Source organism: Sinocyclocheilus grahami, unplaced genomic scaffold (genome assembly GCF_001515645.1).
Source record: "Sinocyclocheilus grahami isolate Dianchi unplaced genomic scaffold, SAMN03320097.WGS_v1.1 scaffold819.1, whole genome shotgun sequence".
Lineage (NCBI taxonomy): Eukaryota > Metazoa > Chordata > Actinopteri > Cypriniformes > Cyprinidae > Sinocyclocheilus > Sinocyclocheilus grahami.
In genome coordinates, this window is record NW_015505998.1 from 80,726 (window position 1) to 101,223 (window position 20,498).

A 20,498-nucleotide genomic window follows, 5' to 3' on the forward strand; every position below is an offset into this window, starting at 1 on the left:
GGCCTCCTGAATCCCCTGATCCGCCATGGCGCCCAGAGCTGCCAGATCCGCCATGGATCCCTGGAGTTCCATCTGGTAACCCTACTCCTAGAGGCCTCCAGAGTGCCCACCCCCCTCCCCATTGGATGTTGTACAGCACGGGACGCACCTTCCGGGAGGGGTGAGTTATATCAGACTCTGGTCCGTGTTTTGCTCCTCATGTGCCTTCCTTGCCCTTATTTGATCTTTCCTGTTCCTGTCCTCATTGTGTGTATTTGTCTCCAGCTGTGTTTTGATTAATTTGTTAATTTGCTCCCAGGTGTGTCCCATTGGTGTCTGTGTATTTAACAGAGGTGTAAAGTATTGGAGTAAATGTAATTAGTTACTGTACTTGAGTATATTTTCGGGTACTTTGTAGTTGTACTGAGTATCAAAGATATTAGCAACTTTTACTCTTTACTTCACTACATTTTTGAACGAGTATCTGTACTCTTTACTCCACTACATTTGAAATGAGTGTTGCAGTTACACATTACAGTTTGCATGGACCTAGCTTTTTCTGCAGCAGTTTATTTCTGCTACAAAAGACGTGATATTGCCTATTACAGGTCACTGAAAGTACTGCATCTTCTGCGTTTTGCCCTTACTCACCCAAACTTGTCAACAAGGCTGCTTTATGTGAATGTGAGTTCCTTAGCAAGTATTTGTGAATCACAGCTGTTTTATATACGAGATGAGGACATGACTGCAGCCGGCAATGAGGCCCAAACCAGCACAGACAGTGCAAGAAGGCTTCGGCTTTATTTTATTTATCCACTATACCGAAGAGACCTTTTTTTTTGCAATTTTGAGGTGTTCAGTTTTATTTTGGTTTTAGAAAATAAACGTGATTGCTCTCCTCACAAATCAACTCTTTCTTGTTTTTGTTTCATGCTCTCTGTGCCTTGCCCTGGACTTTTATGTCACTTCCTGTCTCCCGTGGTGTTTGTAGTCAGTTTGTAGTCCGTTTGTTCATTGGTTCCCCTTGATTAGTCTCCCCAGGTGTGTCTTATCTTGTTAAGCTTGTTATTCCCCTGTGTGTATATATAGCCCTAGTTTTTCTTTAGTTCCTTGTGAGTTGTTGAATGTAATGGTTGTCTGTTTGCCAGTCATTCTGTTCTTTGTTCCCTTTGGTTTTTGGCTTATTGTTTGTTCTAGTTTTTCCATGAAATACCTGCACATGGATCCTTGCCTCTGCCTGTTTTCTGCAGCTTCTCCACAACGTTACAGTTTTTGACTGGCGTGTCTCTTTGACTAGTGCATCTTTGAGCCTATATTTAGTATAAGTAAAATACTTAAGTACTGTTAAAATCAGATACTCTAAGACTTTTACTCAAGTTGTTTTGGAATTGGTGGCTTGTAACACGTAGTGGAGTAATTTTCACTGTGAGGTATCTGTACTTTTACTCAAGTATGGTTTTTAGGTACTCTTTACACCTCTGGTATTTAAAGTGTTCTCAGTTCCTAGTTCTCTGTCTGCTGTTAAGTGTCATATTGTTTACCTGATGTCTCCCGTCCAGTGATCCCCAGCGTGCCTTCATTAAAACCCTTCTGATTTACTTTATTCCTCGTCTCCTCGCTCGTTCCTGTGCTCCCAGTGTGTGAGTCGTGACACATAGCATTTTATAATATATTTTTTTACATTTTTTAATGTAAACACAGCTTTTTTTATTATGCAATTATGTACAAAATTAGTACCGTATTCATCTGACAACAATTATGAGAAAGAAAGAAAAAGGGTATACAGAAAAGAAAAAAAAACATGTGTACGCATATAAGTAAAGAAAAAATTATATATGCCAGGGGTAAAAATCTGAAACATTTAATTAACCAAATTAAAGTGACATAGTGCTTCATAAGTCTTTTTTTTTTTAGCTTTTTTGTTTCTAATATTATGCAAAGTAGTACCATATTGTTTAATTTCTATTATAAAATGTTCACAATTTGGCTTAGCTTTAGCCCATTTCTTTACATGAATATGATATTTTTGAAGTAAAATAATTAGCTGTGTAAGAAAAGAAAGTGTACTTTTAGAATCAATGGTATCTTGTACAAAAACAATCATACATTTCAATTTGTATGAATGTTTCAAACATCCTTGAAATGAAGTTAGATACATCAATCCAAAATAATCTCGAGCGTTCACGCTGAAAAAAGAGATTCAGTAGCTGTGTCTCATTTAGAAGGCTGCACCCTCCGGAGGTCGCATCCTCTGTAGGATGCATTTACGAAGTGTCCTCAACCTAGAATTAAACGAGACGGCCTTCGTAGGACAGGCGGAAAAGGAAACCGGAAGTATCACGTTGCTATGCCAACACATTTAGAGCATCGTTGCGCTCTCACACTACTTAAATGAAGGACAATTATTTCTAAATTTGGAAAGTAATTAAAAAAAAAAAAATGCTTTTACTTGTTTTATTCTGTTCAATGTTTGAGGAGCTGCAGCGTACCTACAGCAGGCATCTATTAGAGAAAAAAGGAGGAGGATATTAAAAACAAAGTTGATCCATTTTTACCGAGGCGAATTAAGGTAAGTTGTAAACACCACATCTGCGCTTGTGTGTACGTTACATCTGCCGGCGCCGGGCTTTTTCAAATTAACAACGGTTGTTCACGGCGACGCAAAGAATTGTGGGTTATCTGTAGCAGCGAAGGATACACCTCATGCATCCTCCGAAATCCTGTGAAAGAAGGTCGCATTCGGAGTGTCCTACTTGCTTTTCTGAAATGAGACAGCCTCGATGAGGTATGCAGCCTTCGAACGCGACCTCCGGAGAACGCAGCCTTCTAAACGAGACGCAGCTAATGTAAACACAGCTTGCCATAATCCAGTGACTGACGTTGCATAGCGTTGTTCGTGTGAAGCGCATCAATAAAGTTCAGCGATTCAAAGTGTCATTTTACTTCCTGTTTTCATTTTTCATGTGACATCTGAGACAATTCAGTGCTGCCACGTCCAGGATTACAGCTCTAGATAACCACCTGGCCGAAATCACCACATACCCGGTACAGAAGAGATCAGCCCGGCGTGAGCTTTCTGCAGACATGGAGAGCAAATATAACTTGAAGAGTCCAGGTATGTCATTCTACATCATCAACATTAAATCAGTCACACCTTTAATTTCATGAGTTTGTGCTCTATATGAGGCTATACACACATTCAACTCTTTAAATGGCATGATTAGCCTCAGTCAGAGCTCAATGTAATAATTAGCCATGTAAACACTACGCTACGTGAATATGGTAATCGTCAAATACCATGGTATATGTTGATGGTACCATCACTGTGGCATGGTGCTGCCACTACAACAGTGTTTTGAGAAGAAACCAGCAAACGCTGATCCAGTAATTGTACAGAAATGTTCATTTGTGCTGTACTTCATTGATTGTTTTGCCAGTCAAATACTGTTTGTAATAACTGGAGGGTTTTAACAGTGTCAACCCAAAACTGTACACAAATTAGTAAACAATAAATAACCTTAAATAAGTAAACAACAAACAAAAAAATCCTGGAACTCAAACTTTTAAATGTAATAACGTTATCATAAACCCCATATGCCCAACGATATGCTAATATTTTAAGTGACATGATATGATGTGCGACCCACATTTGTATTTATTTCTTTACTTTTTTGTGCTACGCATCTTCTAATTTCGGAGATTAATCAGTAGGACACTGCATTGTGTGTTTACTATTTAGTTTCTGTTTTATTTAGACTAGTGCCTTTTATTGTTATTATTTTTTTTAGTTTAGAGTTGTCTTGCAATCATTTTAGCTTGAGTAATTTGCTATAGGCTTTGTTTGGCTAATTATTTGGGCTTTTGCACGGTTTGGATCGCTTGGATCTCTAGTGGTTGCTAGGTGGTGACTTACTATCCCAAGTCAAAAAAGTCCACCCTTTTTGTTTTTAGAGAAGTGATAGTACGTATGATTTGAGAAATCATGTGTGCAGTGCAATCAGGATGGGTTATGCACAAAATTGAATGCATATATTTTAGTTTGAAATACTGTAGTGATGCTTGTCTTCGCAAACGCCACTAATGAATTACTCCGTTTTGTCTTCACATCATTTCGAGAGAGGCTAATGTAGGAACCAATCTAGTACAGCTCTACTGTAACACATAGACACTAGAGTCTCTAGCACCAGGCCTGGTTTTCTGGGCCATTCAGAGGCCAGTCAGTGTATATAGAATATTTGTTGCAGATATTGACATAAGAGTCAGATCAGTGTGGCAGGATCAGCAGCAGTCTTTTGTCTGTTTTTAATGTTTCTTAGCTGTGAAGAGGCTGATGAAAGAGGCAGCAGAGCTCCGGGACCCGACAGAACATTATCACGCTCAGCCACTGGAGGTGAGACACTGCCAATGCCTAGTTTTATTATTATAATTTAATATTAGTATTGTTGTTATTGTCTTATTAATGATACTAATGATTTTTGTTTGTAAAGCATGATCAGTATGAACTAGTTTTCATCATGTTGTTTTTATTCTCCTCACCGAGTGAGTGACTTAAGCGAGTGTCTGATGTGATTGTCACGTGTTCAACAGGATAATCTGTTTGAGTGGCACTTCTCCGTTCGAGGACCTCCGGACTCTGATTTTGATGGTGGAGTTTATCACGGGCGGATTGTGCTGCCCCCTGAATACCCCATGAAGCCCCCCAGCATCATTCTGCTCACTGTAAGACAAGTTCTGTACTGCTTAAACCAGTTCAGCTTCTAATGCCTCCACTCATATCCTACACTCGATAAGGATAATTAGACCGTATTTTGATGAGTGTGTTCTTGTGCTGTACCTTGGTTGGTTCAGGCCTTGACAGCTGACTCCTGAAGCTTTTTGTGCGCTTCATATTCCATGCGGCGGGCAGTTCACAGCAGTGACAGAAATTAACTTGCGATATTTGCCACCCTAATTTATTTTTTTCGTCAAATTCTTACATTTAATCATTAAATTGGATTAGAATAATAAGACACTTTAGGGCCATTAAATCTATTTTTGAACTGCAGGTGTGTCACAGAAGCATTTAGATGTATACTGGAATATTTTGAATACTGAAATATGAAATGATTGTTTTTTTCTAAATAAAATGATACTTTAAATCTGAAACTAAAACCGCCAGTAGGCGTCAGAAAGTCACTGTCTTTGATGAGTGAGTCATTCATTTAACCAATTCCTTCAAAAAGCTGATTCATTCAGAAATGAAGCAAGTGAAACACCACTGTGTGTTGCTTTGGAGACACACAATGGTTATGATGTGGCTTTGTTTGAAACTATTTTCTTTGGGGACAAAAACAGAAAATATTGTGTTTAAGATGTAACTCGCAATATTAACTTCTTTAATGAACTGCTGTATAAAATCATTATCAAATTTGCAACCATGCAGGTATTTGGGAAAAAAACAAGCATGCTATAGAAGACAAATTCATACGGGGTATTTTTGCCCCCATATTTTCAATTTTGCAATCATTCTAACTGAATTGTACTAGACCACATCACACAGTGTTTTTGTTTGCTTTTTGGTAAAGTGAGTAATATGCTTAATAATGTCAGCTTACACTTCTTTAAAACAACAATTACAAAATTATCGTTGACATTATATATCGCACACCCCACTCCAGAATGTTATACTCCTTCACAGATCTTACCTAGGACTAAGTAAGTAAAAACTACTGGAACCAGATGATTTACACAAGGAATGGTTTCATTAACGATACTTGAACGCCTGCTAAATTGCCATGTTTTTTCAATGCTGATGAATCTACAGCACCTTTGAATACCTGAATAACTGTATACCACCATGTAGTACAATGACAGTAAATACTAGGGATGTCACAGTGAGGAAAATTTTTATATAAACTTGTGACAAAACCAGTGTTACCGGTAACACCAGAGGTGGTCGGGGCTTTGCACTCTTTCGCTTTCAATTTGCGATGTTGGTGTCACATTGTGTTTTATCTTCTTTACACCTTTCATTTTCTAAGACTGAAACCAGAGAAGGTTTCATAAGGTTATTGTTTAAGAAGCGATCGTTTAAAATCAAAATATGGCCAAGCAGGCGCTTTTACATTTCACTTGGAAACCCAATCCTCTGTCATTGTCTCGTCCGTATTCGAGCCTAACTCTCTTCACGGGAAAAGTGAAGTCTGACTCCTGCTGCGGCTCTGCAGCTCGTGCTGTATGGAGCAGAGCAGATGCTTTCAGTTTACAATTGTCAACTGAACTAAACAGTTTTTAGTTCTGTAAAAAAGCAAATGACTGTGGGGGTGGTACCACAGTGGGGAAGGAATGTATTTGGTGTACGGCTTAACACCGGGTAATACCAGTAACACAGACTACAGCAGCAAGCCTAGCAAATAGACAGCACACCTTTCTATTGTGTTGTCCGCTTGCATGCATTGTGACCAGTGTGGTGTGATCAGTGTGAGTTGAGACTGTTATGAGTTGATTCATTTGAACAAAGCTTAAATGAAACTTAAAGGGATAGTTCACCCAAAAATAGCTGCTGCTTTTTTTTCCATACTATGGAAGTCAATAACTTCCGTCAACTATTTGTTTACCGACATTCTTCAGGATCTCTTCCTTTGTGTTTAACAGAAGAAAGAAATTAATAAAGGTTTGGAACAACATGATGGTGAGTAAATGATGACAGAATTATTATTTAGTTTTGGCTAAACTATCCCTTTAACCTTCCATTTCCATTGTTTCCAACACAATTCGACATGTTTCTTTTCGAAGTAAACAAACCAAAAAGTCATGATTGTCCACCCTGCACAAAACTTTTTTTCCTCAATTAAATGCTCTCTAGAATGAAAATGTCCCTTCCCTTGATACCACCTGCACCTGCAATCATGATTCATATGAACTAAAGCCTGTTGGCTATTGAAAGTCCTTTGATATGTCCCTCCCTAACTGCTTGTTTCAGTAAGTAATACGTAAGCTATTCAGTTTTATGTAGTCATTAGGGCTTGTGACTTAAATTACTGATCTAAAACAAAGTGTATCTTTGGAACATTCACATTCAGTAATAAATGTTCTTAAAAAACAAAAATGGCTTAGTTTTGTATATAGTTACGAAAAATGATTGGGGGTTCATCAAGTTAACGGTTCTTTTGAAATCCTAATGGAATCTTTTACAACATCCCTCATTTCTCTTTTTAGCTTTCTGTCTATCTTCCCTTTTTGACTATGTTTCACTTTATTTGAATTGTAAATGAGTTGGTGGTCATTTGTTTAAATTTGGTTTATGTTGCTCTTTACACAAAAGTAACATTGCATTAGTGCAGTCCTTTTATTTTTATTTGTTTATTTATTTGGCAATTTTACAGTCTTTATTGAGTCTACAGAAATGTATTTTCATCATTCATAAGTATAAACTAAGTTTAAAAGACCTTTGTGTTGAAGCAGCAAATCGGAAATCTGTTAATGTGTGGAAATAACTTAATGCCTTAAAGGAATAGTCCTGGATATAAACATTTGTTGACGATTTACTTGCCCTCAGGCCATGAAAGATGTAGATGAGTTTTTCTTCTTCAGAACACATTTGTAGAAATGTAGCGTTCCATCACTTGCTCACCAATGGATCCTGTGCAGTGAATGGGTGCCGTCAGAATGTCAGCTGATAAAAACAACATAATAATCCACTCAACTCACAATCCTCAACAACAGTCTGCAAACTCATTCTCTCCAATGGCTTGGGCATGCAGAGCATTCGCAGCATATATGGAAGGAACGCCAACTGCTTTTCACTCAAACAAAAGCACCACAATTAAACTGTGTTGTCTTTTTGACTACTACTGAACTAACCCCCACCAGCTTGTACCGTACAAATGTAAACACCCCCTGGGAAAAACCTTAGTGTCTGGTGGACTTTCCCCTTAACCAGTCTTTTTGTACAAGGGTCTTATATCAGTTTTAGTTTGCTTTATGGTGTATAAGTAGGATTTATTTTGCTTAAACTGAATCACTCAAAATATTATATCAATTACCTTTAAAGGTTATTAACAAAACACAACATAACTGTAAATCTGCATTTACCAGTACATGCTTGCAGCTTCCGCCACTCAGAGCATTAATTATTCAGCAACTTTGATTTAATAGAAAAAAACAGACCTTTTCAATTTAACTTTATTCAAAAATATGAAAGCTAAACACTTTCTTTTGCAATTCTGTTCGCACTGTAAAACATTTTTATAGATTCAGTTCACTTTTTGTTTCTTTTGCAAACTTTTGTTTTCATTTTAGGTAATGGAAATAAAAACTTTAACTATAATAACCTTGGTTTAGGTAAACCACTGACTAGTTGCTTTTGACAGTATGTAGTTTTGCGGATCCTTATATTAGGTGATGATTTTTGGGAAGAGGTTTTGAGTGATGGTTTTTCTGTCATGGCTTATAAGTGTCCTTCTTGTCATCTGCTGACTTCCTCTTCCCCTAATCTTTTTTTTCTGTTGTCCCTCTCTGTTTCTCTTTTAATTAATACAAAACTCTCTCATCTTCAGCCCAATGGAAGGTTTGAAGTTGGGAAGAAGATCTGTCTGAGCATTTCCGGTCACCATCCAGAGACATGGCAGCCGTCATGGAGTAGTGGGTATCTCCGTAAATGTATACCACCAACCAAACCAAACGTTTATACCACCTCTGAAAAACTCTGAATATTGGATTTTTTAAAACATTGATTTATTATTGATTTAATATAGTCTTTATTTTCTGAATACGAAATATAATATAATATGATCCAGACACGTTCTCAACATGAAATTAATCCACTTGCTGCCGTGTGATGAAAACAATTCTGCAAAGAAGAGTGGGCCAAAATTCCTGTGAAAGACTCATTGCCATTTATCGCAAACGCTTGATTGCAGTGGTTGCTGCAAAGCGTGGCACAACCAGTTATTAGATTTAGGGGGCAATTACTTTTTCACGTAGGGCCAGGCAGGTTTGGACAGCTTTTTTCCCTTAATAAATGAAATCATAATTTCAAAACTGCAGTTTGTATTTACTCAGGTTATCTTTGTGTAATATTAAAATTTGTTTGATGATCTGAATCTTTTAAGTGTGACAAATATGCAAACAATTAAAAAAACCACAAACTTTTTCACACCACTGTATTACACAGTTGTATACAGAGGTTTACAGTGCATCTTGTCCAGCGTTGATTCTGTACCTTCCGCTGTTATCCAGCATTAAGCTGTGTGTTTCTCTCTGTGTTTTTGTGTCAGTTCGGACAGCCTTGATAGCGATTATTGGATTCATGCCAACTAAAGGGGAAGGAGCCATAGGATCTCTGGATTATACTCCTGAGGAGAGAAGAGCTCTCGCTAAAAAGTATGATGTCCATCCTCTACCTCTTTTTTTTTATTCATCTGGTACATTCATGCAGGGCTGGCCCAAGCCTTTATGGGGCCCTAAGCAGAATTTTACATCGGGGCCCCTCAGTGCCGCCAATATGACTGATTATTGTCAATACTTCATTATTCGCACACCCATTATCGATTTTATTTGTTGTAGCCATGTTGCTTTCATCATACCAATGTCTGCCTGTTATGTTTTTACCCTTCTGTGATTTTTAATTGTAACCGTAGCAAACCCACAAGAGTGTTCAGGTGTTAATTTGCACTTTAACATTCAAAGTCTTACAGTACTAAGTGGCATACTTAATGTGGTGTACTGAAAAGTAGCTAAATAAACCAGCAAACAATGCATTTACAGAACAGATTGTCATTTTAACAACATAAATTATTAAACACACATCTAAAACAACAACTCTTAATCTATAACTAGCTAATTAAGGCATAATGATATTGGAATATAGCAAGACCCCAAAGGTAGGTAAATAATGTTAAGCTGTTATCAGCACCAAGTTTATGAAACAGAAGCTTATTTTTATTACAAAAATATATACACAGGAAAGTTATTTATTATATAGTCACAGAAGACAAAAACATTAATCAAAAACTAGCTAAGTAAAATATTGTAATATATTATGATGTCAAGGCTATTTATGGATGTTTAATCAAACATGAACTTCCCTAAAACAAGAAGATACCCTACCTAGGCTATGCTAATTAACTAGTCAGCCAGGACCCCTCCCACCCCAGGTTCAATTTGTCCCCCCTCCACCTCCGAAATGCGATCGATTTTAACCCTTTGACGCGCCACGCTTTGGCTGGCGCTGAACCAGAGAAAGACACACTCGGTGTTTTTCATATATCAAAGCTGTTTAGTGTTTTCATCCACTTTATTTAATTTATTTTAAGATTTCAGACATTTAAATAGACATTTCAAATAAGTACTAGCAAAAAAAGGAAATGTATAGTTTAAATACACACTGATTTCTATGGGAAGCGTCATAAATAAACCTTTCAATGAAAATTTTCCAACTTTGTTTTATTTCTATCAAATACACATTGTGTAGGTAACAATAAAGTTTACTCTGTTTTCTCCCAGTTCACTGGCCACTTTCATGTATTTCGGGAGAAATTTGACGGATCCACACGACCGCATCCAGCGCGCATTATAGATCAACTATCATGGTCATTAAGGTTTAAACGACAAAACAAATTAATTTACACATGCAATATACATATGAACTTTAAATATTTTACATATTTTTGAGAATCCAGCGTTTCGTTGATCCTGATAAGCGCTCATCGTCACAGTTGTAAACACGATGGCTTTCCTCTTTCGTGAGGGGGTTTGGCGTCACGGCATCTTTGTTTCCAGACGGAACGTTACAGAACGCGATGCACACGTCTCCCGGAAATCCTGTATAATTCAACCAATCCGATGACGACTTCGAAACTCCTGAAGTGTTTCCACTTTTGTGTGCCATATGCGTCAGACATTCAGCCAACGGTCCGTGGGCGTGACGTCCGAGGCTGAGACTAAAGCATCAGTGTTTGGAGAAATAACAGTATATAAATCACACTACCAGGAGGGGTCACCTCTCGTCTTGACAAATCGCGTGAATGAATGCAAGCGGAGTCGGTCTACCGCAGAGGTTGTCGCTTTTCCACTGTCTGGCCAGTATTTCATCCACTTTATTTAATTTATTTTAAGATTTCAGACATTTAAATAGACATTTCAAATAAGTACTAGCAAAAAAAGGAAATGTATAGTTTAAATACACACTGATTTCTATGGGAAGCGTCATAAATAAACCTTTCAATGAAAATTTTCCAACTTTGTTTTATTTCTATCAAATACACATTGTGTAGGTAACAATAAAGTTTACTCTGTTTTCTCCCAGTTCACTGGCCACTTTCATGTATTTCGGGAGAAATTTGACGGATCCACACGACCGCATCCAGCGCGCATTATAGATCAACTATCATGGTCATTAAGGTTTAAACGACAAAACAAATTAATTTACACATGCAATATACATATGAACTTTAAATATTTTACATATTTTTGAGAATCCAGCGTTTCGTTGATCCTGATAAGCGCTCATCGTCACAGTTGTAAACACGATGGCTTTCCTCTTTCGTGAGGGGGTTTGGCGTCACGGCATCTTTGTTTCCAGACGGAACGTTACAGAACGCGATGCACACGTCTCCCGGAAATCCTGTATAATTCAACCAATCCGATGACGACTTCGAAACTCCTGAAGTGTTTCCACTTTTGTGTGCCATATGCGTCAGACATTCAGCCAACGGTCCGTGGGCGTGACGTCCGAGGCTGAGACTAAAGCATCAGTGTTTGGAGAAATAACAGTATATAAATCACACTACCAGGAGGGGTCACCTCTCGTCTTGACAAATCGCGTGAATGAATGCAAGCGGAGTCGGTCTACCGCAGAGGTTGTCGCTTTTCCACTGTCTGGCCAGTATGAGCCAGGGCTAACAACGAGCCAATGTTGCGCTTCCACTGTCGGACCAGCGCTACTCTAAAAACCCGCCCTTAACACACCTCTCTGAAGCAAACGGCACACATCATAATTTCACTTATTTTTTCCTCTTCGAGCACTGCACACACACAAAGACAGAACACCATTGGCGTAACACCCACAACACAAAAATAATGCAATAATAATTATGAACTAAATAACAGAAAATCTATCAAAAAAAACGTTGTACATTAGTGATAACAAAAATTAGAAGAAAAAATGATGTCACACAGAAGTCCTTTTACAGTTTTCACCATAAATTATATGGTAATTCATAGTTTTTACTATGTAAAATAAATGTAACATTAATTTATAATAAAATTAAATATAAAGTCATGTTAAACCATTAACAGTTTTTCACCATATATGGTAAGGTAACTTACAGTTAACCAATTAACTGGTTTTTACTATGGATGGGTACCGAGAACCGGTATTATTTTGGACCGGTACGTAATTGGGTCGATACCGTAATACTCATAAGCTTCAGGACAAACAATACTGTTATCGATACTTGCGTTGTTTTATCTCCGTATACTTCAATGTTAACGATGAATTAGAAGCTGCTTCTTGTCATTTTACTTCACTGAATGATGTGGCTGAGGTTTGCTCGACGTGTGTGTGATATCCATGCACATGTGTGGTCTGTGTTTGCATGCAACCAGTCATCGGGACAAGCGCGAAACATTCGAAAGTGTGGGCTCACGTTACAAAACTAGGTGGCACCAGTGTCAGATGCAATATATGCAGTACTGTAATGGTGTCGATGAGAAACATGGCGGAATCGATGGATATAACGTCTGTAGTTGACGGTAAATTTTTGTTTAAATTGATAGTTTAGTTGTCCTATAAACTTAAATTGGTCATGTTCTTGTTACGCAGCTGAAATCCAACTAAAAGTTCAGACACTGTTGTATTTTCTTGTAATCTATTAAAAGAAGGTACATCGCTGTGTTGTGCCAACTAAACTGACTTGAACGCGCCTGACGTTGTAATTACGACTTGTCAACTTGTAAGTACGAACGTCCCAGGAGGACTTGAACGCAGCATTATATTCAGAGTGAGTTTTCCCGAAGCATCCGTACGGGCCGGTCAAACAGCACCTGATTACTTGATTATCTTAGTTATCATCTGATTGTGCTAATACTGTCAAAAACACTCAAGGTTTACATATAAACACAGTTAATCATGTCTAAAGTGAAAGTAAACAGTTGAGAGAAAAACAGATGTGCACAGCTCTTAAAGCAACAGTACTAAACATGCTGCCGCTTGTCATTAAAGGGATAGCTCACCCAAAAATTTTAATTGCCATTATTTACTCAGCCATGTTGTACCAATCATGTATTTATTTCTATTTATTCTTGTGCTGAACACCAAAAGAAGATATTTTGAAGAATGTGGGTAACCAAACAGTTGTTGGTCCCCACTGACTTTAATAGTAGGAAAAAAAATATGACAGTCACTGGAGACCAGCAACTGTTTAGTTTCCCACATTCTTCAAAATAACTTTTTATGTTCAACAGAAGAAAGAAACTCATTCAGGGTTAAAACAACTTGAGAGTGAGTAAATGATGACACAATTTTCATTTTTGGGTGAACTATTCCTTTAATGTTAATAAAATAAAACGCAGAGGAAAATAACTCGCTGTTCTTGATTGAAGAACTTTAATACGCTAAATATGCTAAAGTTCAGAAGTAATAAAATAACTTTAAGTTTTCATCAACTTTTCACTTCATATTTTTTTTGCACCAAAAAGTATCGATAAGTACCGGCATCGATAAGCGGTATCGATATCGGTATCTATCTAGTTTTTACTGTAGTATTTTTTGTGTTTTTTCTGTAAATATAGCAATTTATTACAATCTGTTGTTATATAGGTGCATATAAATAAAAGTCATGTAAATATCATCGTCATTTAGTGAAAAAAGTAGACAACAATTACTTTTTTACTGAAGGTTTTTACTATATTAGTTGCATTGAACATTTTTATTTATTTAATTTTTATGAATAGATGGTATAAGTATATAATGTATTATGTTATTGTCATCAGTGTGTGTGTGAGCCTTGTGATGAACTGGCCATCCACCCAGGGTGTTCTCCTGCTTACTGCCTGAGACACTGAGATAGGATACATAGGGCAAGTAGTTTAGAGAATGGACGAATGAGTGAATGTACATGTACAGGATATTTTTGCTGTTTTGAGTTTAGATGCAGCACCAGTGCTTGTACGCAGTAACGGCACTTCAATATTTTAGTCTTTAGCGTACTGGAACTTTTTTGTGCGTACCAGCACTTCTGACATATTGCCGGTACTCGGAGTCAAAGCGTCAGTGTCTGGGTGATTAGAAATGACACTATATAATAGAGCCCGACCAATATATCGTTTTGCCGATATTATCGGCCGATATGAGTCTGTCGCCAATATATCGGTATCGGCAAATATGGCGCCGATATGATTTTTTTTTTTACAGAGCATATAACGCAGATAAAATGCTTGAAATGGTGTAATTACTTAGTTTGTCCAGCAGAGCGCGCTCCATTTTTTGCTACTGGCGACCTGGATGAAATGCTTTAAAGCTTAAGTCTATGGAAAACCATTGAAACTTTGAACGACCATATCTCCATAACGGCGCGCGAATCTGCACCAAATTCGGGGGATCCCTTCAGCTCGAGAAACCCTCTCGAATGCGAATTGAGTGTACGTCTAGAGGCCCGCTTTCGAATGAGAGCACCCCCGCGTCGATAGCCCCCGGGGTTCGGGAGTTACGGGTGGTTAAATTCGCAGTCTGGCGCCGACCGATCTAGCGATCCCGGGGGGGTTACCGACGCGCGGAGGGTGGAGTTCGAGAGGGCTCCTCGAGCTGAAGGGATCCCCCGAATTTTGTGGAGATCCGCCGGCGCATTCGCGAGACAGTGACACCAGCCAACACTTTCACTTCAGTAAGGAGGTCTCTTGTTCAGGCAGCAGCATTCAAGCGTTGTCTTATTCAACCGCTAGGGCCCTGCGAAGTGGACCTCACATGAAATTCCACCATGATTCCAGTTCCAAGGGAACGTACACGTTACAATCAAAGGGCATTAAAGTGTGCGAGATGTGGATTTATATTGTATTTATTTACAGAGGTATATTATGTCACACTTCACACTTCTCTAGTAAGTTTCGTCTGTGTGTGAAGACAGTAGCGCAAATCCGTGAATGAATGTTCCGAAGTGAAATAAACTTCAAAGGAATAAAGTTGAATGGAACTGAATTGAATTAAAGTTGAATATTCAACTTTACTGTTTAGTGCACTGATGTCAGACTCCTTTTGGAGAATAAAGTTTATTGTTAAATTGTTAAATGCCCTGCCTCTATTACGTATCTTTGTCACGTCATTATAAGTGTTTGATCACCACATTTGAGTGATCATTGCAAAAAATGTGTTTATGTATATATATTCTGTTTATGTATATCATGTATTCTATATATATAGTACCAGTCAAATGTTTGGACCCTCGAATGGGAAAGTGTCCAAACTTTTGACTGGTACTGTACTGTAATATACACAAAGAATATCGGCCGATATATCGATATCTGCCTTTTTTTACTCCCTAATATCGGTATCGGCCCCGAAAAACCCATATCGGTCGGGCTCTACTATATAAATCACACTACCAGGAGGGGTCACCTCTCATCTCGACAAAATCACATGGATGAATGCAAGCGGAGTCAGTCTACCGCAGGGGTTTTCAATGTGTGAGGCTCGAGAGCAGGTCAGGGGAGGCACGCAGAGTAGTAGAGTAATAATTAATTAGCCTATTGATTACTAATTTGAATCAGTACATTTATAATGAAAACAATACCTTAACAATGAAAAGAAGCAGGTTTTTGCGATCACATCATTTTAAACCGGTAAACTCCTGGAAAGTTCAAAACAGCGCTAATGCAGAGAATAGTGACTAGTGACGTCCAGATGTCAGTAAATTATTATTTTCAGCGTGTATTTGGCTTAAAAGCAAGAGTGTTTTATAATGGATGCTGGCTGAAGGTGTTTTAGACAATGCGGTTGTCAGTGGTTTATTGATTCTGGATGGATCCATAAAGTAGCACAGTCGGGTAAAAGCAGGAGCTTTAGTGGTCTTTGGCATCTCGGGGGGTTACCGGCGGCACTTCTTTTTTTTTTTTTCAACTTCAAGCGCGTGCAACACTATAGTGAAACAACCACAAACTGCCCTAGAGACTTAAAAGTCATTATCAAATCCATCTGAAGCCTCATTTTAGCATGTGTGGACATGCTGTGTCCTTTCAAAAGACAAGAATACATCTGAAGACAGAAGACGAGTGACAGATAGTTGTTCTCAGTGCCGTATCTCCAATCAACACATGCTGATTAAACGTCCGCCCCATCACACATACCAGCACATGACAAACACTCAGTGACCGCAGACCTCTGAGACTCATGTTTAGACCTCACTGCCATCAAACCATCGGCTATGTTCTCATCTACACTACCGGTCAAAAGTGTGGAATCATTATGATTTTTTTATACTTTTGAAAGGAGGCTCTTATGCTCACCAAGACTGAGTTTATTTCCAAAAATACAACGGTTTTCTATGTGAATATATTTTCAAATGTAATTTAGTCCTATGATCAAAGCTGAATTTTAGCATCATTACTCCAGTCTTCAGTGTCACATGATCTTCAGAAATCATTCTAATATGCTGATTTGCTGCTGGAAGTGAGAAGAAGCACAGCTCTGCCAGCGCAGCAGAGAGACCGTTTAGAAATGTGATTTATATTAAGAATTGTAGGTTTCTTTTCTGCTAGCTAGCTAACCTGTTGTGTTGGACTGTCCGAGGCATATCCAAATATTTCTCCATAAAGTGAGACATTTCATTACTATCACAAATAATGTTGAAAATCCACAGATTTAGAAATTCAACCAACTTGCTGTAGCTCCTGTTCCACACAGTTGTTTGTTATATGTTAAATACGTTCTGGCTGTGATTGTGTTGCATTTTCACTTTCTGTTTTTACATTGTACTGCAATGTGACAATTGCTGTAAATGTTACAGGTGGCCAGCCCATTGCAGGAAGCCCTAGTCCTGATATCTGTACATGAAGTTGGTCTGTGTGTGTGCTGAGCAGACATACAGTGAACAGTTATAGTTGTTACTATGTGTATTTTAGCACAACTAGAATGCTGTATTGATCAATCAGCATCTAGGACTGCAATTCATATAATCTCCTTATTTTCCATTAGCATACAGTAATGGGTGGGAAACCCTCTGCTATGTGGCGGTCATTAGTTAGTGAGGGGTTGTGACCAGCAGTTTGATGAGGATTCTTCTATTTCTGGAGATTGTTAGGGTTTTCTTCTGCATGTGTGTGTGGTTGCAGTAATGTGATTGTGTTGTAGGTCTCTTGATTTCTGCTGTGACGCGTGCAGCAGCTGTATGCGCTCCGCTCTGCTTGCGCTCTCTCCTGACAGTGTCCCGCGACCTGTTGACCCTCAGGCACACAGACTGGCACAGCAGATCAACTTTAAGGTCAGACTCATTTATGAACTCAAATATATTATGTTTATAAAGATAATTAAGGCAAGACATCGCAGGTGAATAGGGTCAAAATGAAAAACTTAACAGATATTGCCATACTTCCCTTGTGTCTAATCATAAAATTGTATATTAAAGGGGTCATATGATGCTTTTTCTTTTTTTTTTTCTCGAGCATCAGTCCTGATCATAATGAGTCCTGATCAGTATTTTAACCCTTTAAATTATCGTTTGTTTACATAATGCTGCACCAAAAAAATCTGTTATTTTACTTCTACTAAATGCTAAGCTCTTTTTTCATTATTACAGTCTTGGATAATTAATTTTTTGAAGCATTATTATTTTTCGTGCAGTGTCAAAAAAAAAAAGTACCAAGGAATGCATATGATAAAATGGAATTGGAATTAAATATTGCCGTTTTAATGAGTTTCATTGGGGGACGTTTTTGTCCTGGGTGTACGTGTTTTTAGTACCTAGTGTAAAGTGGATTTATAAAAGAAAATGAAATATTTTTAGATTTTTAGCTAAATTTATGCTGTTTGCATTAACACAGTTAAAATGATCAATAAAACAAACATTAAAAAGACAAAAAATGTCTGAGAATGCACAAGCGTTAATAAAAAATAAATAGAAAAATATATATATAAAAAAAATATTTTTCAAAATGTTATGTTATGAAATGGTTCTTGTTCTGAAAAAGTATGTTTAAATATGCAAATTATGGTTAAATTAAATACATGCTCCTTTGCATACATTTCCAGGGCAGAAATATGAACATTGGATAAAGGCAGGTTCAAATATCTAGAAAAAAAATCACTATGTTTTTAGGAATAAAATATTGTATAAAATCAGGTGAATGATACATAAACAAACTCCTATATATACATTCAAACCAAAACTTATTTAGACACCAGATATAATGTTTTATATTTTTTTACTAGTGGGTGCAGGACACTATAGTTAATTTATGTAAGTGAGGATGGCAAAATAAAGTAAACTGTGTCAAATCATACCCAAAAATTCCTCATACAGTGGACTACCAGTAAAATGTATACAAATTTGGGACCAAAAATTATTCAGACAATTTGACCTGAGCATGTTATGCTTTAGTGTTATCTGACATTATCAAGCTGAATTTGTTCTGACACAGTTTAACTCTGAGTTCTTGTCATATTTTATTACCATTTTCTAAATCATAGCGAATAAATTGGGATAATGTGAGAAATGTTGAAGGTGCCTGAATACATTTTGTTTTGCCTGTAGATAGGAATAAATCTGCAAAGTTTGGTAAGTGCTGCTGAAGTAGAGACTTCTAGCTCAATGCAGGAGAAAAATAGCCTTTAAATGTATGTGTAATTTAGATCTACAGACGCAAACAGAAAAAGTGCAATAAAATAAACACTTACATTTCAAAACTGACGTATTGTCAAGTCACCTTTATTTATATAGCGCTTTATACAATACTGGTTGTGTCAAAGCAGCTTTATGGAGTCAAACAGGAAAATAGATTGTCAATAATGCAAGAAGACAATATCAAGAGTCATTTTCCAGCTAAAGTCAGTTCAGCTCTCTTCAATAGCGTCTGTGCAATCAGTCAAGCGTCAACTAAGCAAGCCAAAGGAACCAAAACTCTATCGGTGACAGAAATGGAGAAGAATCCTTGGGAAAAACCAAGCTCAGTCGGGGGGACCAGTTCTCTTGAGCAGCTGTCTGTAGTGTCTTGCCTTAAGCCAGTATAGGACCATTAATAGTTTTGCACTCTGACAATTTTCATGACATTTAAGCACATGACTTTACTGAGAAAAATCTCGGTCATCAGGCTGATTCCAGCTCATCGGCTGCAGACAGTGGCAGTTCAGCAGCAGCAGCAGCGGCGGCGGCTTCCAGTAACAGTGAGAGCTCAGCTACAGCAGAGAGAGACACGGAAGACACGGCATCCGCTGAGCAGGTGCGACAAACACTCTCAGTGGTACCTTGCATCATTTCCTGTTCATTCTGTTCGTCTGCTCTCAGTTTCGGTCTCTTTCTTTTGGTCTAGACTGAATCATCATCTGTGGCTCCTCAGACATCAAGCGAGGGTCCATCTGTTCCAGCGGCTCCGAGTCCACGTCAGCGGCGCTCGCAGAACCAGATCCAGTCCCCGAGATACCCCGTGTTCACGGCATCCCCCGCTGCCCAGCTCCCTCCGCAGGACGCCGGTCACACGGGCTTGGCCGTCCTCATCGTTCTCCTCACACTCGCACTAGCTGCGCTCATTTTCCGCAGGATCTATTTGGCCCACGAGTATAAGTTTGATTATGAGCTATGAACTCCTCCTCCAGCGCTTGAAAAGCACCACTGTCGTTCTGCCCACATCCAGAGCCTGCTCACCCTCGGCCGCATAGGACAGGATTTATGTTTGTCCTTCCTGGACAGAGCTTTGTCTTCAGAAGGGAAAAAAGGGGGAAATATTTCTGGATGTATTTGCAGAACAAAGCCTGAAGGGGCAAATCTCAGTACGCTTGTCAAGAACATGTCAGGGTCTGATTTCACCCCCCCCCCCCCCCCCAAAAATAAAAAAATGCAAATTTATATTTTACAAGAAGACGGTTAAGACTTTTTTTTGGGACCATTAAGATTTTTTTTCCTCTTTTTTTTTGCATTGTATTGTTACTTTTATGACAGTTATTCCACTCAAAAATATATATTCTTATTATTACTGTAATGTGTTCTTAATACTGTAATTATATATATATATATATACTATTTTAACTGTGAAGTATTTATGCATTATGATATTTATGCATCATAATTGTACTGCCTTTTAATTTAAGAAGATACAATTTTTTTTATAAAGCAGCCCTTCTGGACACATTACTGTAATGATATTGTTTTGCATTAAATACGAATTCGGGGATAATGTTCCTGTTTTTCTTTATGCAAAATATAATTCATAAAATTAATTTTCACTTTGGGGTGAAATATGACCAAGACATGTTTTCAAGTGGTTTCCTCCAGATCCTGCAAATGTATTGTTTATATACGATTTCCCAAATAATGAATTTCAAAAGAACTATTGTT

The 20,498-nt window shown here is 38.0% G+C and overlaps 1 protein-coding gene across 1 annotated transcript; it reads left to right on the forward strand.

Annotated features, from left to right (window-relative positions):
• Positions 1 to 2,921: 2,921 nt before the first annotated feature.
• Positions 2,922 to 20,015, forward strand: ube2j1 (ubiquitin-conjugating enzyme E2, J1). Its single transcript, XM_016246980.1, has 8 exons — positions 2,922 to 3,094; positions 4,296 to 4,369; positions 4,567 to 4,698; positions 8,517 to 8,601; positions 9,237 to 9,342; positions 17,303 to 17,432; positions 19,258 to 19,386; positions 19,477 to 20,015. Exons 1-8 carry the CDS (start codon positions 3,064 to 3,066, stop codon positions 19,744 to 19,746), a joined length of 957 nt encoding a protein of 318 aa, XP_016102466.1. The 5' UTR covers positions 2,922 to 3,063; the 3' UTR covers positions 19,747 to 20,015.
• Positions 20,016 to 20,498: the final 483 nt, after the last annotated feature.

Coding starts and splice junctions, on each gene's coding strand:
- ube2j1 (XM_016246980.1), top strand. CDS start 3,064: ATGGAGAGCAAATATAACTTGAAGAGTCCAG. Junction 4,370..4,566: donor ATCACGCTCAGCCACTGGAG/GTGAGACACTGC, acceptor CGTGTTCAACAG/GATAATCTGTTTGAGTGGCA. Junction 17,433..19,257: donor CACAGCAGATCAACTTTAAG/GTCAGACTCATT, acceptor CTCGGTCATCAG/GCTGATTCCAGCTCATCGGC.